This window comes from Salmo salar, chromosome ssa04 (genome assembly GCF_905237065.1).
Source record: "Salmo salar chromosome ssa04, Ssal_v3.1, whole genome shotgun sequence".
Classification (NCBI taxonomy): domain Eukaryota; kingdom Metazoa; phylum Chordata; class Actinopteri; order Salmoniformes; family Salmonidae; genus Salmo; species Salmo salar.
In genome coordinates this window covers 69,288,801-69,308,277 of record NC_059445.1, presented here as the reverse complement: position 1 = coordinate 69,308,277, position 19,477 = coordinate 69,288,801, and the positions used below count along the sequence as shown (strand labels likewise).

Genomic DNA, 19,477 nt, shown 5'->3' with positions numbered 1-19,477 from the left:
ACTGCACACTTTAGATTGTCCTTTTATTGTCCCCAGTACAAAGATGCACCTGTGTAATGATCATGCTGTTTAATCAGCTTCTTGACATGCCAAACCTGTCAGGTGGATGGATTATCTTGGCAAAGGACAAATACTCACTAACAGGGAAGTAAACAAATTTGTGCACATAATATGAGATATGCTTTTTGTGCGTATGGAACATTTGTGATCTTTTATTTCAGCTCATGAAACATGGTACCAACACTACAGGTTGTGTTTATATTTTTGTTCAGTATAGTTGCAGATGTTATAGTTGTGGTTCGCTGAAGTTAGCCCCAGCGTGATTCGAACACCCATCCACCTGGACCCACCTCCCTACTTCAGTTTCCGTCTTAACTAACATTCTGTCTTAAGTAACAATACCATTTGTAACGTCATGAATATGAGGTACCCCAAAAAATGTGTACTATGCTACATCTAGTCGGAGCGACCAGGCTGGAATCAATCAAACACACACACACACACACACACACACACAGAGCATAAGCAGAGAAGATAAAAATGCACTCTGCAGAACATTTTCTGAATATATTATTTATTTTGTAGGTTACAAATGGTTAAATTCAACAAATAAATAACTATTCTTATGTTCCAAAAACCGCATACTGCGTCAAACACATTTAACAACCACACACTTTATCAAAAAACATTAAAAACATTGCATACGTAAAAGTAACAAGAAAAATGACCCTAGAAAAACAAATACACCTTTGCTTTTGTACATACATTCACTTTTCACTATTGTTTTACTTTCTCCATAAGCAGTTAGCTAGTGCTAAGTGGTAACATTCAGAACAAAATGTAAAATGCCCTCTATGGCACACATGGTTGCCTTTATCGGCTGTTTAGCTTGTAATGCACACATTAATAACCCATCTCTGATTGCATTGCTGACATGAGTCCAGATCCACACAGTTAACCTGTTAGGGCTAGGGGGCAGTATTGACACAGCCGGATAAAAAACGTACCCGATTTAATCTGGTTACTACTCCTGCCCAGTAACTAGAATATGCATATAATTATTGGCTTTGGATAGAAAACACCCTAAAGTTTCTAAAACTGTTTGAATGGTGTCTGAGTATAACAGAACTCATATGGCAGGCCAAAACATGAAAAGATTTCATGCAGGAAGTGGCCTGTCTGAGAAGTAGTGTTTCATCTTGGCTATTTTTATTGAAGACTGAGGATCTTTGCAATAACGTGACACTTCCTACGGCTCCCATAGGCTCTCAGAGCCCGGGAAAAAGCTGAACGATATCGAGGCAGGCTCTGGCTGAAACACTTTATCGCTTTTGGCAAGTGGCCGCTCAGAGTACTATGGGCTTAGGCGCGTGCCCGAGTCGACCGAATGCTTTCTTTTCTTTTGTCTGTTTACCTAAACGCAGATTCCCGGTCGGAATATTATCGCTTTTTTATGAGAAAAATGGCATAAAAATTGATTTTAAACAGCGGTTGACATGCTTCGAAGTACGGTAATGGAATATTTAGAATTTTTTTGTCACGAATTGCGCCATGCTCGCCACGCTTATTTACCCTTTCGGATAGTGTCTTGAACGCACGAACAAAACGCCGCTGTTTGGATATAACGATGGATTATTTTGAACCAAACCAACATTTGTTATTGAAGTAGAAGTCCTGGGAGTGCATTCTGACGAAGACAGCAAAGGTAATAACATTTTTCTTATAGTAAATCTGACTTTGATGAGTGCTAAACTTGCTGGGTGTCTAAATAGCTAGCCCTGTGATGCCGGGCTATCTACTGAGAATATTGCAAAATGTGCTTTCACCGAAAAGCTATTTTAAAATCGGACATATCGAGTGCATAGAGGAGTTCTGTATCTATAATTCTTAAAATAATTGTTATGCTTTTTGTGAACGTTTATCGTGAGTAATTTAGTAAATTCACCGGCAGTGTTCGGTGGGAATGCTAGTCACATGCTAGTCACATGCTAATGTAAAAAGCTGGTTTTTGATATAAATATGAACTTGATTGAACAAAACATGCATGTATTGTATAACATAATGTCCTAGGGTTGTCATCTGATGAAGATCATCAAAGGTTAGTGCTACATTTAGCTGTGGTTTGGGTTTATGTGACATATGCTAGCTTGAAAAATGGGTGTCTGATTATTTCTGGCTGGGTACTCTGCTGACATAATCTAATGTTTTGCTTTCATTGTAAAGCCTTTTTGAAATCGGACAGTGAGGTTAGATTAACGAGAGTCTTATCTTTAAAATGGTGTAAAATATTCATATTTTTGAAAAATGGAAGGTTTTGCATTTCTAAGGTATTTGAATAACGCGCCACGGGATTACACTGGCTGTTGAGTAGGTGGGACGCAAGCGTCCCACCTAGCCCATAGAGGTTAAAAGCTTAGCTTGATTTGCGGACACTGACTTTCTTGCGGGTGTTCTCTGTACAGCGCTCCATGATGAGTTCAGGACTGGGCCTAGGGGGGATGATGGGAGCCCCTTTCAGCTCACCCCCTGGACTAGAGCCCGCTGTCTTTGGGATGTTGTCTGAAAAACAATACAATAAACCAGGCCTAAATTAATGAAAGTCAATCTATAGAGGTTAGGGAATTATGAAGGCCTTTTATTAGCAACGGTCATCTAAATGATTAAAATGTTAAAAATACAATTCTGATTAATCTAACAGTTGGACATTGGATGAAGAGACTCCAAACTTTTAGAATTGTTTTAATCCATCAGATATTGACTGAATTATAGCACACAAGACATTGTACTGGGAGAGACAAATAATTAATGAAGTTCAGGCATGTGGGAATTCCAGTATTCAATTCATTGTAACATTTCACTTTTTCTTATAATGCACCCACATATACATTTTCTTAGTATGAGGTAGTTTTAAATATTCTGAAATTAATTTTAAAAAAGTTGTGCCTCATTTGAATATACTGTTTGGTCACATGACAAATTAACATAAAGAGGTGGAACAGGGCTGTAACCACCCACATTCCTCTGTCTAGGCTACCTTTAATTATAAAACTGCATTCTTTAGACCAGGGGTACTAAACTCAGCAAATAAAGAAATGTCCTCTCTCTGTCAACTGCGTTTATTTTCAGCAAACTTAACATGTGTAAATATTTGTATGAACAAAACAAGATTAAACAACAGACATAAACTGAACAAGTTCCACAGACATGTGACTAATAGAAATTTAATAATGTGTCCCTGAACAAAGGGGGGGTCAAAATCAAAAGTAACAGTCAGTATCTGGAGTGACCACCAGCTGCATTAAGTACTGCAGTGCATCTCCTCATGGACTGCACCAGATTTGCCAGTTCTTGCTGTGAGATGTTACTCCACTCTTCCACCAAGGCACCTGCATGTTTCCGGACATTTCTGGGGGGAATGGCCCTAGCCCTCACCTTCCAATGGGATTGAGATCCGGGCTCTTCGCTGGCCTTGGCAGAACACTGACATTCCTGTCTTGCAGGAAATCATGCACAGAACGAGCAGTATGGCTGGTGGCATTGTCATGCTGGAGGGTCATGTCAGGATGAGCCTGCAGGAAGGGTACCACATGAGGGAGGATGTCTTCCCTGTAACGCACAGCGTTGAGATTGCCTGCAATGACAACAAGCTCAGTCCGATGATGCTGTGACACACCGCCCCAGACCATGATGGATCCTCCACCTCCAAATCGATCCTGCTCCAGAGTACAGGCCTCGGTGTAACGCTCATTCCTTTGACGATAAACGCAAATCCGACCATCACCCCTGGTGAGACAAAACCGCGACTCGTCAGTGAAGAGCACTTTTTACCTGTCCTGTCTGGTTCAGCAACAGTGGGTTTGTGCCCATAGTTTGTGCCCAACGCTGTTGCCGGTAATGTCTGGTGAGGACCTGCCTTACAACAGGCCGACAAGCCCTCAGTCCAGCCTCTCTCAGCCTATTGTGGACAGTCTGAGCACTGATGGAGGGATTATGCGTTCCTGGTGTAACTTGGGCAGTTGTTGTTGCCATCCTGTTCCTGTCCCGCAGGTGTGATGTTCGGATGTACTGATCCTGTGCAGGTGTTGTTACTTGTGATCTGCCACGGCGAGGACGATCAGCTGTCACTCCTGTCTCCCTGTAGTGCCGTCTTAGGCGTCTCACAGTACGGACATTGCAATTTATTGCCCTGGCAGTCCTCATGCCTCCTTGCAGCATGCCTAAGGCACGTTCACGTAGATGAGCAAGGGACCCTGGGCATCTTTCTTTTCATGTTTTTCAGAGTCAGTAGAAAGGCCTCTTTAGTGTCCTAAATGTTCATAACGGACCTTAATTGTCTACCTTCTGTAAACTGTTAGTGTGTTAACGACCATTCCACAGGTGAATGTTCATTAATTGTTTATGGTTCATTGAACAAGCATGGAAAACAGTATTTAAACCCTTTACAATGAAGATCTGTGAAGTTATTTGGATTTTTACGAATTATCTTTGATAGACAGTGTCCTGAAAAAGGGCCGTTTATTTTTTTGCTGTGTTTATTTGAGAAGGTCCCATCACACCAATTTCCTAGGTGGCAAAGATCCAAATGGATATTGTAATTTATCGGCGTAGTAGTAATACACTCCCACCTCGCAACCCCAAACTGTTCACAATGTGTGTTCATGAGATACCGGAGTGACTCAACAAAATCAATGGGGGCTCTTGGGCATCTGGCCAAGATATATACAAGATATAGATATCTGGTTAGCTCAATTTACCTATCTAGCTAACATGGGCTAGTAGTTGATCAACTGGAAATTTCTGACAGGTAATAAATAGCTCTATGTCTGTCAGCGAATGACATAAGAGGAAAACTGCCCTTGCACTCACTACCACATTTTGAAATTGCACCTTGTGCATTCTACTATTACAACTCTCAACGGTAGTAAGTTGAATGCCCGACTGAGTTCCCCAAAACAAAAAGTTTTTTTATTTCTAGAAAATTATTCAGGACCCGCGGTCTGCATTGACCCCTTAATGGATCCGGATGTGGACCGTGATCTACCTGTAGAGTATGGCTAGTCTGGACAGCCTCATTAATTATTCATTACTGTTGTCACTTTCGCTTGCATAATTCAACAATTGTTTAAAGAGAAGGATACACCCAATTTAAACTCAACAAACTTGCTCTAGGTTATACTGTACCTATCTATACATCCTTTACAGTGTTTGCGGGGTCAGAGATAATATCACTATAATCTGAGTGTTCAATTTTACGGAAGTGGCTTTCATTTCAGCACATCTAATTTGTTAACATTTCAACTGCACAAAAAATGAACACTCACCAAAATAAAGTTATCTTTCGTCTATTTTTTGTAATATAAGTATCGAGACGGTACGTTAAGTACCCGACTAAGAGTTGGAGTTCTTATAGGGATACACAGCGTGGCGTTCACATGGGGTCCACTGGAGTACGGATGTAAATATCTGCTGTTGGCGGCCATTCAAATTAGTCCAACTTCATTTGTTCAATCTCGTTAATTCTCTTAAAGTAAATACCATGACTGTTTTCTCATTAGCTGGGAATGTTGTTTGAAATGCCCAATACAACATTATTTGACTGATATTGTTAACCCACTGTATACCCCTTAGAAATAATAATTATTGTGAGCAGGGTATGCTGTTAGCATGCTAACACTCATTAAGATAGACTGATAGCTAACGATGGCTAGCATTCACTGGCTGATGTTTAAGTAACTTTGAGTGTAATGGAGTTGACTGGTTACTATGATGTCATTTGGATGGGAGCTATAATCCGGTTATAACATCACCCCCAAAAATCAACTGTGTCGTTATTTCTTGAATTCAGGTAAAGTAAAACGGTTTTCAATGAGGATAGAAAACCGTGGATGAGTAGTGTCCCCTTAGATGCATTTCAGCCATAACCGGAGTGTGTGACAGGTCATTACAAACATTTCTGCGGTCATAATGCTAGTGGGAAAAAAGCAAATGGCACGCAAGAGTAGGAAATAGTCGCAAGAGTAAAATGAAAGCAATCAATCCAGTGATATTTAAGTGAGTAGAATTTGTACCCCTCAAACACAGGAAAAGCTAAATCCTCAGGTGGTCGGGGCATACGCATTGCTACTTTTATGGAGACTGCAATACACACAGAGTATACAAAACAATAAGAACACCTGCTCTTTCCATGACATAGACTGACCAGGTAATTTCAGTTGAAAGCTATGATCCCTTATTGATGTCACATGTTAAATCCACTTCAATCAGTGTAGATGAAGGGAAGGAGACAGGGTAAAGGATGATTTTTAAGCCTTGAGATAACTAAGACATGGATTGTGTATGTGTGCCATTCAGAGGGTGAATGGGAAAGAAAAGATTTTAGTGCCTTTGAACGGGGTATGGTAGTAGGTGCCAGGTTCTTGTATCAAGAACTGCAACACTGCTGGGTTTTTCACACTCAACAGTTTCCCGTGTGTATCAAGAATGGTCCACCACCCAAAGGACATCCAGCCAGCTTGACATAACTGTGGGAAGCATTGGAGTCAACATGGCCAGCATTCCTGTGGAATGCTTTCGGCACCCTGTAGAGTCCATGCCTCAACGAATTGAGGCTGTTTTGAAGGCAAAAGGGTGGGGGAGGGGTGCAACTCAGTATTAGGAAGGTGTTCCTAATGTTTGGTATACTCAGTGTACATCTCTGGGAGCAAGCCATTGCCGGTACTGTTTGAAGCAGGGTCTCCGGCGGGGTAGTATCTATCTTTCAAACACTTGGGATTATTAGATTGAGCTCAATCCAATGTGTTTTATAAAGCCCTTTTTACATCAGCAGTTGTCACAAAGTTCCTTATAGCTGAGCTGTAAAGGAGTGACTAGAGCGGAGCTTGCCTGTATATATTGACAACAAACATACTGAACAAAAATATGAGCGCAACATGTAAAGTGTAGGTCCCATGTTTCAAGAGCTGAAAAAAAAAAGATCCCAGAAATGTTCCATATGCACAAAAAGCGTATTTCTCTCAAATTTGTTTACATCCCTGTTAGTGAGCATTTGTCCTTTGCCAATATAATCCATCCACCTGACAGGTGTGGCATATCAAGAAGCTGATTAAACAGCATGATCATCACACAGGTGCACCTTGTCCTGGGGACAATAAAAGGCCACTCTACATGTACAGTTTTGCCATACAACACAATGCCACGGATTTCTCAAGTTAAGGGCGTGTGCAGTTGGCATGCTGACTGCAGGAACATCCACCAGAGTTGTTGCTAGAGTATTTAATGTTCACTTCTCTACCATAATCCACCTCCAACTTTGTTTAAGAGAATTCAGCAGTACAGCCAACCGGCCTCACAACAGCAGACCACGTGTAATCATGCCAGCCCACGACCTCCACATCTGGCTTCTTCACCTGTGGGATCGTCTGACACCCGCCACCTGGACAGCTGATGAAAATGATAAAGCCCTTTTGTGGGGGAAAAATTAATTCTGACTGGCTGGGCCTGGCTCCCCAGTGGGTGGGCCTTTGCCCTCTTAGGCCCATAGATGGCTGCGCCCCTGCCCAGTCATGTGAAATCCATAGATTAGGGCCTAATTTATTTCAAGTGACTGATTTCCTTAAATGAAATAAATCAGTAAAATCGTTGGAATTGTTGCATGTTGCATTTATATTTTTGTTCATTATACATATTGACATAGTAAAATAGTGAACAAAAATATAAACACAACAATTTAAAAGATTTTACATAGTTACAGTTCCTATAAGTAAATCAGTCAACTGAAATACATTAATTAGGCCCTAATCTATGGATTTCACATGACTAGTAACACAGATATGCATTTGTTAGTGACAGATATCTTAAAAAAAAAAGTAGGGGAGTTGATCAGAAAATCAGTCAGTATCTGGTGTGACGACCATTTGCCTCATGCAGTGTAATATCTCCTTCGCATAGAGTTGATCAGGCTGTTGATTGTGGCCTGTGGAATATTGTCCCACTCTTCTTCAATGGCTGTGAATGGTGGCTAGATATTGGCGGGAACTGGAACACTCTGCCGTATATGTCGATCCAGAGCATCCCACACATGCTCAATGGGTGACATGTCTTGAATATGCAGGCTATGGAAGAACTGGGACATTTTCAGCTTCCAGGAATTGTGTACAGATCCTTGCGTCATAGGGCCATGCATTATAATACTGAAACTTGAGGTGATGGCGGCGGATAAATGGCACGACAATGAGCCTCAGGATCTCGTCACGGTATCTCTGTGCATTCAAATTGCCATCGATAAAATGCAATTGTGTTCATTGTCCGTAGCTTATGCCTGCCCATACCATTGCCCCATAGTGGCGGTGGGGTTCTCTGTTCACAATGTTGACATCAGCAAACCGCTCGCCAAAACACAACGCCATACACGTGGTCTGCGGTTGTGAGGCCGGTTGGACGTACTGCTAAATTCTCTAAAACAACGTTTGAGGCGGCTTATGGTAGAGAAATTAACATTAAATTATCTGGCAACAGGTCTGGTGGACATTCCTGCAGTCAGCATGCCAATTGCACGCTCCCTCAGAACTTGAGACATCTGTGGCATTGTGTTGTGTGGCAACTGCACATGTTAGAGTGGCCTTTTGTCCCCAGCACAAGGTGCACCTGTGTAATGATCAAGCTCTTCAATCTGCTACTTGATATGCCACACCTGTCAGGTGAATGGATTATCTTGGCAAAGGATATGTGCGCTCACTAACAGGGATGTCAACACATTTATGCACACAATTTGAGAGAAATAAGCTTTTTGTGCATATGCAACACTTCTGGGATGTTTTATTTTAGCTCATGAAACACTGGACCAACACTTAACATGTTGCGTTTATATTTTTGTTTAGTGTTTCATGATGAAACCCTCATATTAAACACCATTGCTATTGACTATGTTGATGTTTTTTTATTTAGGATAATGTTTAACAACTTTGTCATTCTATTTTTAAATCTTATTCAATTATTTCATATATTTTACATGCGATAAAGGCACACAGAGGGACAGAGATTATTAGACACCTGTGATAATCTGAAGTACCCAAAAGGGCCACTAGATGTCTTGTTATAGATGACATAAAATCCTTGAACTGATACCAAAATTCTAGTAGTTTACTGGTAAACTTGGAAAGTTTTCAGTAATATACCCTCCCTTTGCAACCCTAGGTATACCTCTGTTATTCCAGTCCTGCAGCGGGGACTGTGTGGAGGCCTTGGACGTCTTCCTGGGCTGATTGGGCCGGCTGCCCTTCTGCTGCAGGAAGCGGCGACTGTTCCTGCGGTACGTGTCCTGGCTGATGCGCTGGCGCCCTTTGCTGTGAATACTTTGTGCATTGCGGATTGTTGAACTGAAAGCCAAAAGGAAATGTGTAAAGAGGAAATGAGAAGTTAAAAGAAAACGTTAAAAAGAGAAGTATCAATAGAGGAAAGACTAGGTACTCGTCTTTGTCTGAGTTTTTATGCTCTCATAACTTTCTTTATCCATAGAGGAAGTCATTTCCTGAAGTTTGTAGTCCTACCGTCTGGGTGGGGGTGTCTGTCTTCTCATCACATGCTCTTCCGACGCCATCTCCTTCTTCTCTCCAGTTCTGTAGAGAAACATTGAGGGGAAGTGTCCCGTCTCCTCTCCTTTCCTATCCAAGACAATATGCACCCAACAAGCACTTAGAAACACTGTGTTTGTGGCTACATGATACAACAGTAGAAAATATGTAAGTTACTACTGATCCAAACAGCTGCCTGACTGTGGACTGACTTTCATAGAGACGAATAGAGAGAGGGAAGAGTAGAAGAGTACAGAATCAGCCTACATACCTGACCACCCACCATCCATCCAGGAGCTTGTGAATGACCTCGATAGTTTCCCCCGTCTCAAGAGTCAGCTCATCATCTTGTGCTGCCTTGTAGGCTTTGGTGGTGATGTAGAGTTCTCCTGTGCGGACAAACACACATTGGAATTATGAGCTCGAAGTCAACGCTTGTCTACCACCTAGAGGAAAGACTTCCCTAACTTCTTAAAGTTTGTTTCGGATTAGGTTGATATTGTAGTATGTACACTGCCAACACAAAACTTAACAAATCTCCTGAGACCTCACTGAAAACAGTGTCACAAATCAACAGATATTAGATAAAAATGTAAATGACTAAAATGTAGATAGTAAGGCTGGTAATTGCCAGGGACCTCATGATAAGCTATTACTACGATACTTAGGTGCAGATACAATATGTATTGAGATTCTCACAATTCTATATGTATTGTGATTCAATAGTGTGATTTCATTGTGATTCGATGTTCCAAACATATTGTCACCATATGTCTGCTGCAGAGGGACAAGAGAGAGCCATGAGAAAATACGTTTTGATCAATCATGGAAATAAAAGTGCTGAAAATATATTGGCCCACTATTTAAAAAGAAAATGGAGAACAGGCTATGAAAGAAAAATGAGTTTTGGTGCAGGTACAGCCAACTAGCGCAAAAATAATATTGCAATATTGTCAAAACGATACGATGTATCGTCAAAAATAATATCCCGATATGTAACTATCGATCCCCCCATCATTAGTAGATAGTGACACCATTATCCTCCTGGCTCTTATTTTAGCTGGAGTCCTGACAAGTGGGGAGACTTGCCTGCGTAGTTGGGATCGGCTTCTTCCGACTCCTCTGGTCCATCCAGGGGCTCTAGGTAAGAGGCGGGCACCCAGCCCCGCTTGGTATCACACTGGCAGAACCACCAACCTGCCATGGTAAAGGGGTCAAAGGTCAAGTGAACACTAAGGTCATGTTCAGTAGGGCATGCAATGTTAAACGTTTTTGGGGGTAGGTCCAGGTACTCTCTCCCTGTTTCAGTCTGTTGTCTTCTGTTTTGTGCCTACTGAACATCACCCAGGAGCAGCAATCGGTTAATCAGGGACACCTTAGGGATCACCATGTATGTTGCATTCAGTGCACATTGTCACAAGCACACTTTTGTGCCTATCATTTCATGCAAAATGTTCATGGTTCATGCTTGGTGCTGTCATCTAGTGTACACTGAATACAACAGCCTGATATTACAACAACTCAATTTTCAGATGGCTTTGCTCTCTGACTGGGATCATTCTTTGGGTCAGTGATCTTATGTCTTATGACACTCACCATTCGGGCTTTTCTCCACAATCTCCACCAAGTCTCCAATATGCAGGGTGACCTCATACTTGGAGGTCTGGCTGTAGTCAGCAATCACCCTGTAGCTTTCCAATATGATGGGGCCAGAGATTTCTGAACAGACGACAAAAATTACACTCTTAAATCTTTATGGTAGATTTCTTTATAGCAGGACTATAGCACACTAGAGCCCATATTCCCTCAAGTTCGGCTAGAAAAGTGTGTCTATTAGTGGGTTAATAAAAAGGGTAAAGACAAGAGACAGGCTCTTACCAGAAGTGTTGTCTCTCGTTTTGTCATTGGACACCACAAAGGTCTCATTTCTTTTTAATCTACATGGGAAACATTGAGAACTCACTTATCAATCCAGAAGTAAAAAGTAATACAGGCTGAGTTTCATTCCAGGAAGCTGTCCACTTCCCTAGTTCATTTCCATTCATGGATCTGATACAACTGGGTAGGCGTAAGCAACAACTCCACTGAGTTTCCGCCATATTGCTTTTCACCCATCCAGTCCTATCAGATCTGGGAAGGGGGTGAACGAGAGAAGACGGAAGGGAACATCTTCCTGGAACATCTTCCTGGAATGAAACAGGCTGCGTTCCAATTCCTTACCCTTCTCCAGGGGTGTGTTCAGTATGACAGAACAGTGTACAATGTTTAATTCAATGGAACGCTAGTGGGAGGAGCTATAGGAGGACCGGCTCGTTGTAAATGTGTTTGATACTATTCCATTTATTCCATTCCAGCTATTACAATTAGCCCATGCTCATATAGCTCCGTCCACCAGCCTCCTCTGGTTCACTCCCCCGCATGCATTTAGAAGCAATGGATTGGTGCATACATGGCTGGAGGGAGTTGCCACCATATTCCTCATACCAGTCAATTATTTTAAAATCCATAATGGCGAGTGTACGAGTACATATTTCTCGTGTAGCTCAGTTGTTAGAGCATGGCGCTTGCAGTGCCAGGTTTGTGGGTTTGATTCCCATGGGGGACCAGTACAAAAAAAGTATTAAAATGTATGCACTACTGTAATTCGCTCTGAATAAGAGTGTCGACTAAAATGTAAATGTACGGAGAAGGGTAGAGAATCAGAACGTAGCTACAGTGTTTACAGATCAGTAGTGAGGCTGCTTGTAGTTGTACTGACGGGTGTTGAGCGGGTGGGTTCTCGTCCTCTGGTCGGACCTTGAAGAGGCTGCGTACCAGCTGGCTGCGGGAGATCTTGGGGGGCAGGTTGATGAGAGAACTGCAATATTCAGCCAGAGTGCTCTGCCTGGTCTCTGTGCTCTTTTGGTTGTCCAACCACTTTGGCGCTGAGGAAAGGAGGGACCAAAGGGAATGAGGGACCAAAGGAAAGGGAGAAAACAGAGAACCCCAATTCCTTCAAATGGAATATTCAAAATTGAATACTACAGTGGTGGATGTAGATGTTACATGTTTATCTGTGAAAAACATTATTTAGCACAAAAACAAAACTAACATAAGGACTTTGAGGACAGGGCTCAAGTTTAACGTTGTGTTGATGCAACATGGGGAAGCAGAAGTTGCAAACAAATCTCATGTGGTTTGTCTGCAATTTATCAGGTTTGTCTGCAACTTCTGCTTTCCCATGTTGCATCAACACAACCTTAATAACCACTTGAGCCCTGTTGAGGGAAAGTCCTTGTGTTCGTTAGTTTTGTTTTTGTGCTAAATAATATGGATTGGATCACAAGTGGTCACAGCCTTTGGATTAAAAACATGCTGCCTTTAGGGAGAACTGAAAGTACAAAATCTTTGATAAAAATCCAAAGTGTAAAATATGTAATATGCCTGTGTTAAACATACAGAATCACTACCCATCAGTTTTTAAGTGTAAAGTAGAGGTCTTCACGGTCCAAAAAGTTGGACCTGTTCCAAAATGGACCTGTGGCTTTCCCACCCAGATCCTACACGCATAAATAAAAAATGTAAATTCAGACCCGTTCCAAACGGACAACGAGACCCATTCTGTATTGACCTGGTAAGGTCTAGACCCAGTCTGATCCGAATGTGGGAAGCAGCAGAAAATTCACTTAAGCTCTTTTATTAACTGGAGCTGATAAAGCACGAGAGGATGGAGAGAGGTGCAGCTCTAGCAGGCGGGGGAGGGGCCGTACTATGAGCGAGTGACATTTGGAGCAGGGAGGTAGAGACCAAAACCAACCAAGCCGACTCGCACTATCAGATCCGACCCAGAACCATGATTTAATTTAGAATTAGTTATGGTTTACTGATTATCATTGTTTAAAAAACGAGAAGTACATTTGTCACATCTGGATTGCAGCAGCAGGTGTTTCCTTATGCAAAGCATTGACTGAGAAAAAACACACACACACTACCTATTTTTTGTCTATTCACCCAAGTGCATTCATCACTTACCTGTATACTTTTTAATGTTTTCAAATGAAGCAAAAAGGCAAAGGAGTGATTCCTCATAAAACCCAGATAAAAAAGGACCATGATTTTGGGCATCTTCACAAAATGTAACCCATAGAATAGTCCTTTTGGAGGAATGATTGTTGACATATATTTGACATTAGGTTCTAAAAGCATAACTGAGAAATAATTAATAAACTTGAATCAAAGTTGGCATATTTATGACATTTTGGCCTTACCCAGGCCTCCTTTAAGACTCCATAATGCTACAAAACAAAAATGGGTGTCATATGAAGCTTTACCACGCTTGCTCTGTAACATGAGTAGTATTTTGATTACAGTAAGTTTTTGTATTTTTAAATAAATGTATGAATATTAAAATATAAAACATGAATATTGAAAATATACCATTTTTGATTTGGCTAATTTGTCAATATATTGTTGAACATACGGGCATATCAAAGTTCCAGAGTGGGATCTCTGCTAGTTTTAAAGTTATGGCCCATTTCTTTCTGGAGAAATTGGCATAGTATAATTTTCAACAATATATTGAAAAATCATTTCCCCCAGAATTGTTAATATTTATATTTTTTTTTATTGAAATTGAAATACTACTTATATCACAGAGCAAGCAGTAAAACTTCATATGACACCAATGTTTGTCTTGTAGCACCGATTTATGAAACACTAGGGAATCTTAAATGAGGCCTGGGTAAGGCCAATAATGTCATAAATATGCCAACGTTGACTATTTCTCAATTATGCTTTTAGATACAAATGTCAAAAACATGTCAACAATCCTTTCTCCAAATCCCTCTTCTATGGATTACATTGTGAAAATCATGATTTCTTTTGTCTGGGTTTCATGAGGAATCACTCAAAGGACACTAGAATTACAACATCATTTCTATAGTAAATTGCCGAGACATCAATACTTTCTTTATCCATGATTTTCCACCTAGGTGCTCAAAGCACTTGACATAGTAAGGTGGAAACTCACCTCATCCACCACCTATGTGTTGCAGGCAAACACTGCCAGAGCGCTAACCACACATCAGCTATCATGGTGGAGGGGTAAGCCGTAGAGCAGATACATGTCCTCACCTGGTAGTGCAGGGATGATCCTGTCTTTCTTATCGATGTCACCTGCCTCAATGGGGAACATCTCCTTCAGGGATTTCTATAACCAAGACGCATTATCAACTGACTGCAGATCAGTGGGGGTAGTAGGAAGGCAGTCATTCAAAAGCATTTACACAGCTGTCCATCTTTCCTACTTTTTGCTTTCTGGTTATTAAGTTGTGTGAGTCAGCTACTCACATGAAAGGTGTAGATCTCCGGATACCCTCTATAGATCAACTTCTCAGAGAGGTCATTCCATTTCACCATCAGCATGTAGACCTTCAGAAAGTAGACAAAAACATAAGTGAAGAACTCCAATCAAATGCTCATCAGAAATGGCTTTTGCTGAATGAAAAATGTCATCAGAGCAATTTGATGTTAACAAATATACCTGGTCATTACATATTTTTAAGCATTTCTCTTTTGAGAATCTCCATTGAGCATGCTTTTTTAGTCTATGACCAGGCTTAATCTGTGTCTGGGAAACAACCACAAGTACTGCATGAACCTCCACTGAACCATTGTGTATTTTGGTCAACAATGGTAGTCTCAAACTCACATAGTGCTGGCTGGGGAAGAAGCGTTTCTCAAAGCCCAGCAACTCCACATGCCTGACATAGATTTCCTCCATTGTGAGATGCAGAAGAGTGATAATCAAGAGTGCTGGGTGAAAAGGGAAGATGGCTTTATAGCAACAGAGTGAGCTCAGAAAGCTACCACCCCCTGTAGGAGGTCATCCCTCAACAGATACCTCACGTAGCTATCACTCTGGTATTTTACTGAGAAACGGTAATAACTTTGATTGCATAGATCCTGAGTTCATTGGGTCAATTCATAATTTCAGTATTTTTTTTCTCTGTGTCATTCGTTAGATTTCAGAGTTCATTCAAGGCCATCTCAAATATATTTTATTTAAGTTATAAAGCTGTTATAGTCAAGAATACAGTGCATTTCACAACAGCTTTTTATTGATTTATCTCACAGAGATAACAAATGTGGATTCAAAGAAATAAACAGATCAGATCTCTGAAGGTATTGTTGCTGTTATAGATCTACTCAGTAGAAATTAAGTTATATGCCTCACTTATTGGGGTAATGTACATACATTTAACACTAACAATGATTTTCATGATATAGAAACATGGTAAGTGTATACAAAGGGGTGACTGACTCTTGGAGCTAAATAAATATGTGCTTCTGATCAATGTTAAAATGACATTCAATCAAAAAATAACAGTTAATACATCATCCATAGATCATAGCTGACTTCGCCATAGGAGAGGCTAGGGGGGAATCCAATTCAGATCATTGAGCCCAATGCAGAGGAAGATATAACAAGGATGAATGAATCAGAGGGTCATAGTAGCACATACTTTACTTTTATTTTCCTCAGTGTTTTTCACAGCAACCTTGCTGCCACACAAATGTTGGGTTTCACCGGGACTTTTGCAACGCTGAACGTCAGCAAGGTTTGTGACTTCAAAAAGTTTCATAATTTGGTAAAAAGGAACAAAAAACGGTTTAGAAACCCGAACAAATTCATATTGGCTGTGTGTGCTTCCTCTTTCCAATAATAGTTTTATTGTTCAGTTAATGATAGCCTAGGCTGGATTCTGTAGAGATTAACTGTAAACAAAAACAGTTTACACAGGATGCAGCAGAATGTTTGGGGAGGTAACTTCAAAAGAAACACACAAAAACAGCATGTTTTACTGTCCTTGTGGGGACCTAAAATTGATTTCCATTCAAAATCCAATTTTTCCCTAACCCCATAACACTAACTGTAAACCTAAGTTTAAAATAGCCTTTGTCCTCGTGGGGATGTGGGAAATGTCCCCACAAGGGAAAATGCCCCTTGTTTTTACTATCCTTTCAGGGACTTTTGGGGATTTACGGTACCCACGAGGACAACAACAAAATAACAATGAGGAGTACTAGCTGGTGAACCAAAATGGATGAAGAAAAAAATTAAAACCATCACGCAACATCATTCCTTTTTGCATTCCTGTGATGACCACATTGTAAAGTAAATTGCCAAGCCATCCCCAACCCCTATGACCCATGGGTTACCTGTGACACATAACCACTATGAATTAGTCACCAGCAGTCCACAACGCACAAAAGACAAACCAAACAGCTTTGTTTGGTGTAAAGTATGACATGATTGCACATTAAAAACAATACACTTTAAATGAATAAAGCAAAATCAAGATCTAAAGCAGTTTAACCAGATCAAGAAAAGTGGAGGGGAAAAAATGAAATTATTGTGAGCTCCTATTAACTTTGAATAAACAAAGCATCTCAAACATCGTAAAAAACAAACCATCTCAAAACCGAAATGTAAGCATAATTCTGACAACAGTTGTACTAGGCCAGGGATGGGCAACTGGTAGTCCGCGTAGTAGAATGAATAGATACACAAGGTGCAATTTTGAAATGTGGTTATGCATCAGCAGTTTCTCTCTTGTTATGCCAATCACTGACAGTCACTCAATTAGCCCGTGTCAGGGGGGAAAAAAATCTGATCGGTAAATTAGTCCAGCCAGCAATCTAAATTTGTAGTAATCATGGCCAAATTATCTACCGAAGTGGTCCTATTGATTTTGTTAGTCACGCTCACTCAAATATCATAGATTTTTTTATTTAGAAAATTGCTAAATCTATACACCCCATAGCAGAATGTGTACAATTGCAGGAAATTAACTCTGAAAAAGTATCTCCCACGGTCAATGGGGGTAAAATATTTTTCCTCACAAAAGGCTAGGGCCGGCAGACGGCAGTAGCCGGCAGTCAGGCGAGCCACTGGCCCCTTATGAGTTCAGATTTTTTGTGACCCCCATCAAAGTTGCCCATCTGGTGTACGCGCAATGCCGCCGGGGGTTCGCCAAAAACAAATGTGATTCACAATTTAAAAAATCTTCACATTTTCAAACAGTCCATTTATATTTTCCAACGGAGCTATACATTTGGGTGAGTTTTTTTCCCCCCTCGCCTGAGTAGCCTCGTTTCACTGCTAAAAATACAATTAAACCATCTAGTGTTAAGCGAAATAACACAATGTCAAATACAGGTAGCCTAGTCAAATAATTGACATCCAATCACATTAACCATTACTCTCTCGTGGGAATTCCACTAATGGTCCGTATGTAGCCAAACGTAGCTGCTGCTCATTCCGTTTACTCGAAAATTGATAAACGGTTAAAAAAGACCCGCGTCCATAAAGACACATACCAGCTCTACTGGTAGTAATGCTGCTACTCGAAAGTCGGTCTTAATTCTCCCTCAAAAAAACTTCTGGCTTATTTTTCAAATTGGCATGTTTGTTTCTAAATGTCTGCTTCTACCAGCAGCACTACACCTGTCGATGACACAAGTTGTTCTGCTACCACGAGCACATCCAATGCTAGCATCAGTAATTCTACATTTGTTGTTAGTCCAGCTAGCATGGACACTGAGTTGTGAATCTAATGCAGCCGAAGAGCTACTGCTCTATATCATTGAATATATTGTCTAATCCAGGGATGGGCAATTCCAGTCCTCGTGGACCGGAATGGTGTCACTTTATCCAAATCCCGAGCAAACACATTTGATTAAACTAATTACATTCTAAACTAAAGAGCATGATTAGTTGATTATTGGAGTCAGGTGTGTTAGCTGGGGCAAAAGTGTGACAACAATCAGGTCCCGAGGACTGGAGTTGCCCATCCCTGGTCTCATCCAGGGTTTCCCAATACTCTCTTTGGGCCCCCCACCAGAGACGTTTAACATTTTGTTTTTAACCCTAAACTGGCACACCTGATGCAATTACTCAAAGTCTTGATGATTAGTTGATTAATTGAATCAGGTGTGCCAGTTTAGAGTTAAAACTAAAATATGAAACATCTAATCTACACTGAGTGTACAAAACATTAGGAACACCTGCTCTTTCCTTGACCTAGACAAGGGGTGTCAAACGCATTCCATGGAGGGCCTAGTGTCTGCTAGTTTTTGTTTTTTCCTTTGAATTAAAACATAGACAACCAGGTGAGGGGAGTTCCTTACTAATCAGTGACCTTACTTCAATCAATCAAGTAAAAGGGTGGCGGGAAAAAAAAAGAGACAGTCGGCCCTCCGTTGAAGAGTTTGACACAGGTGAATGCTATAATCCTTTATTTATTGATGTCACCTGTTAAAACCACTTCAAATCAGCATAGATGACGGGGATGAGGCAGGTTAAAGAAGGATTTTTAAGCCTTGCGACATGGTTTGTGTGCCATTCAGAGGGTGAATGGGCAAGACAAAAGATTTAAGTGCCTTGGTAGTGGCACCAATTTGAGTGTCAAGAACTGCAACGCTGCTTGGTTTTTCACACTCAACAGTTTCCTGTGTGTATCAAGAATGGTCCACCATCCAAAGGACATCCAGCCAACTTGACACAACATTGGCCAGCATCCCTGTGGAACGCTTTCGTAACCTTGTAGTCTGTGCCCCGACAAATTGAGGCTGTTCTGAGGGCAAAACGGGGTGCAACTCAATATTAGGAAGGTGTTCCTCTGTTTTCTACACTCAGTGTTTAGTCTATAGCAGGGGTATTCAACTCTTACCCTACGAGGGCCGGAGCCTGCTGGTTTTCTGTTCTACCTGATACTTAAAAGCACACACCTGGTGTCCCAGGTCTAAATCAGTCCCTGATTAGACGGGAACAATGGGATGGGGGGTGGGGGGGGAGTACTGGCTTTGAGGTCCAGAGTTGACTTTGAGGTGTCTAAATTGAGGCATGAATATTTAAGTGCAGAAAA

The 19,477-nt window shown here is 41.1% G+C and overlaps 1 protein-coding gene across 1 annotated transcript; it reads right to left on the bottom strand.

Moving 5' to 3' along the window:
* Window positions 1–557: 557 nt before the first annotated feature.
* ncf1 (neutrophil cytosolic factor 1) lies at window positions 558–15,344 on the bottom strand. The gene is given in 11 exon segments (NM_001165350.1): window positions 558–2,559; window positions 9,199–9,374; window positions 9,546–9,659; window positions 9,841–9,958; window positions 10,659–10,766; window positions 11,166–11,288; window positions 11,448–11,506; window positions 12,328–12,493; window positions 14,682–14,757; window positions 14,898–14,978; window positions 15,259–15,344. Coding segments are annotated over 11 exon segments (1,239 nt in total). The 5' UTR covers window positions 15,331–15,344; the 3' UTR covers window positions 558–2,413.
* Window positions 15,345–19,477: the final 4,133 nt, after the last annotated feature.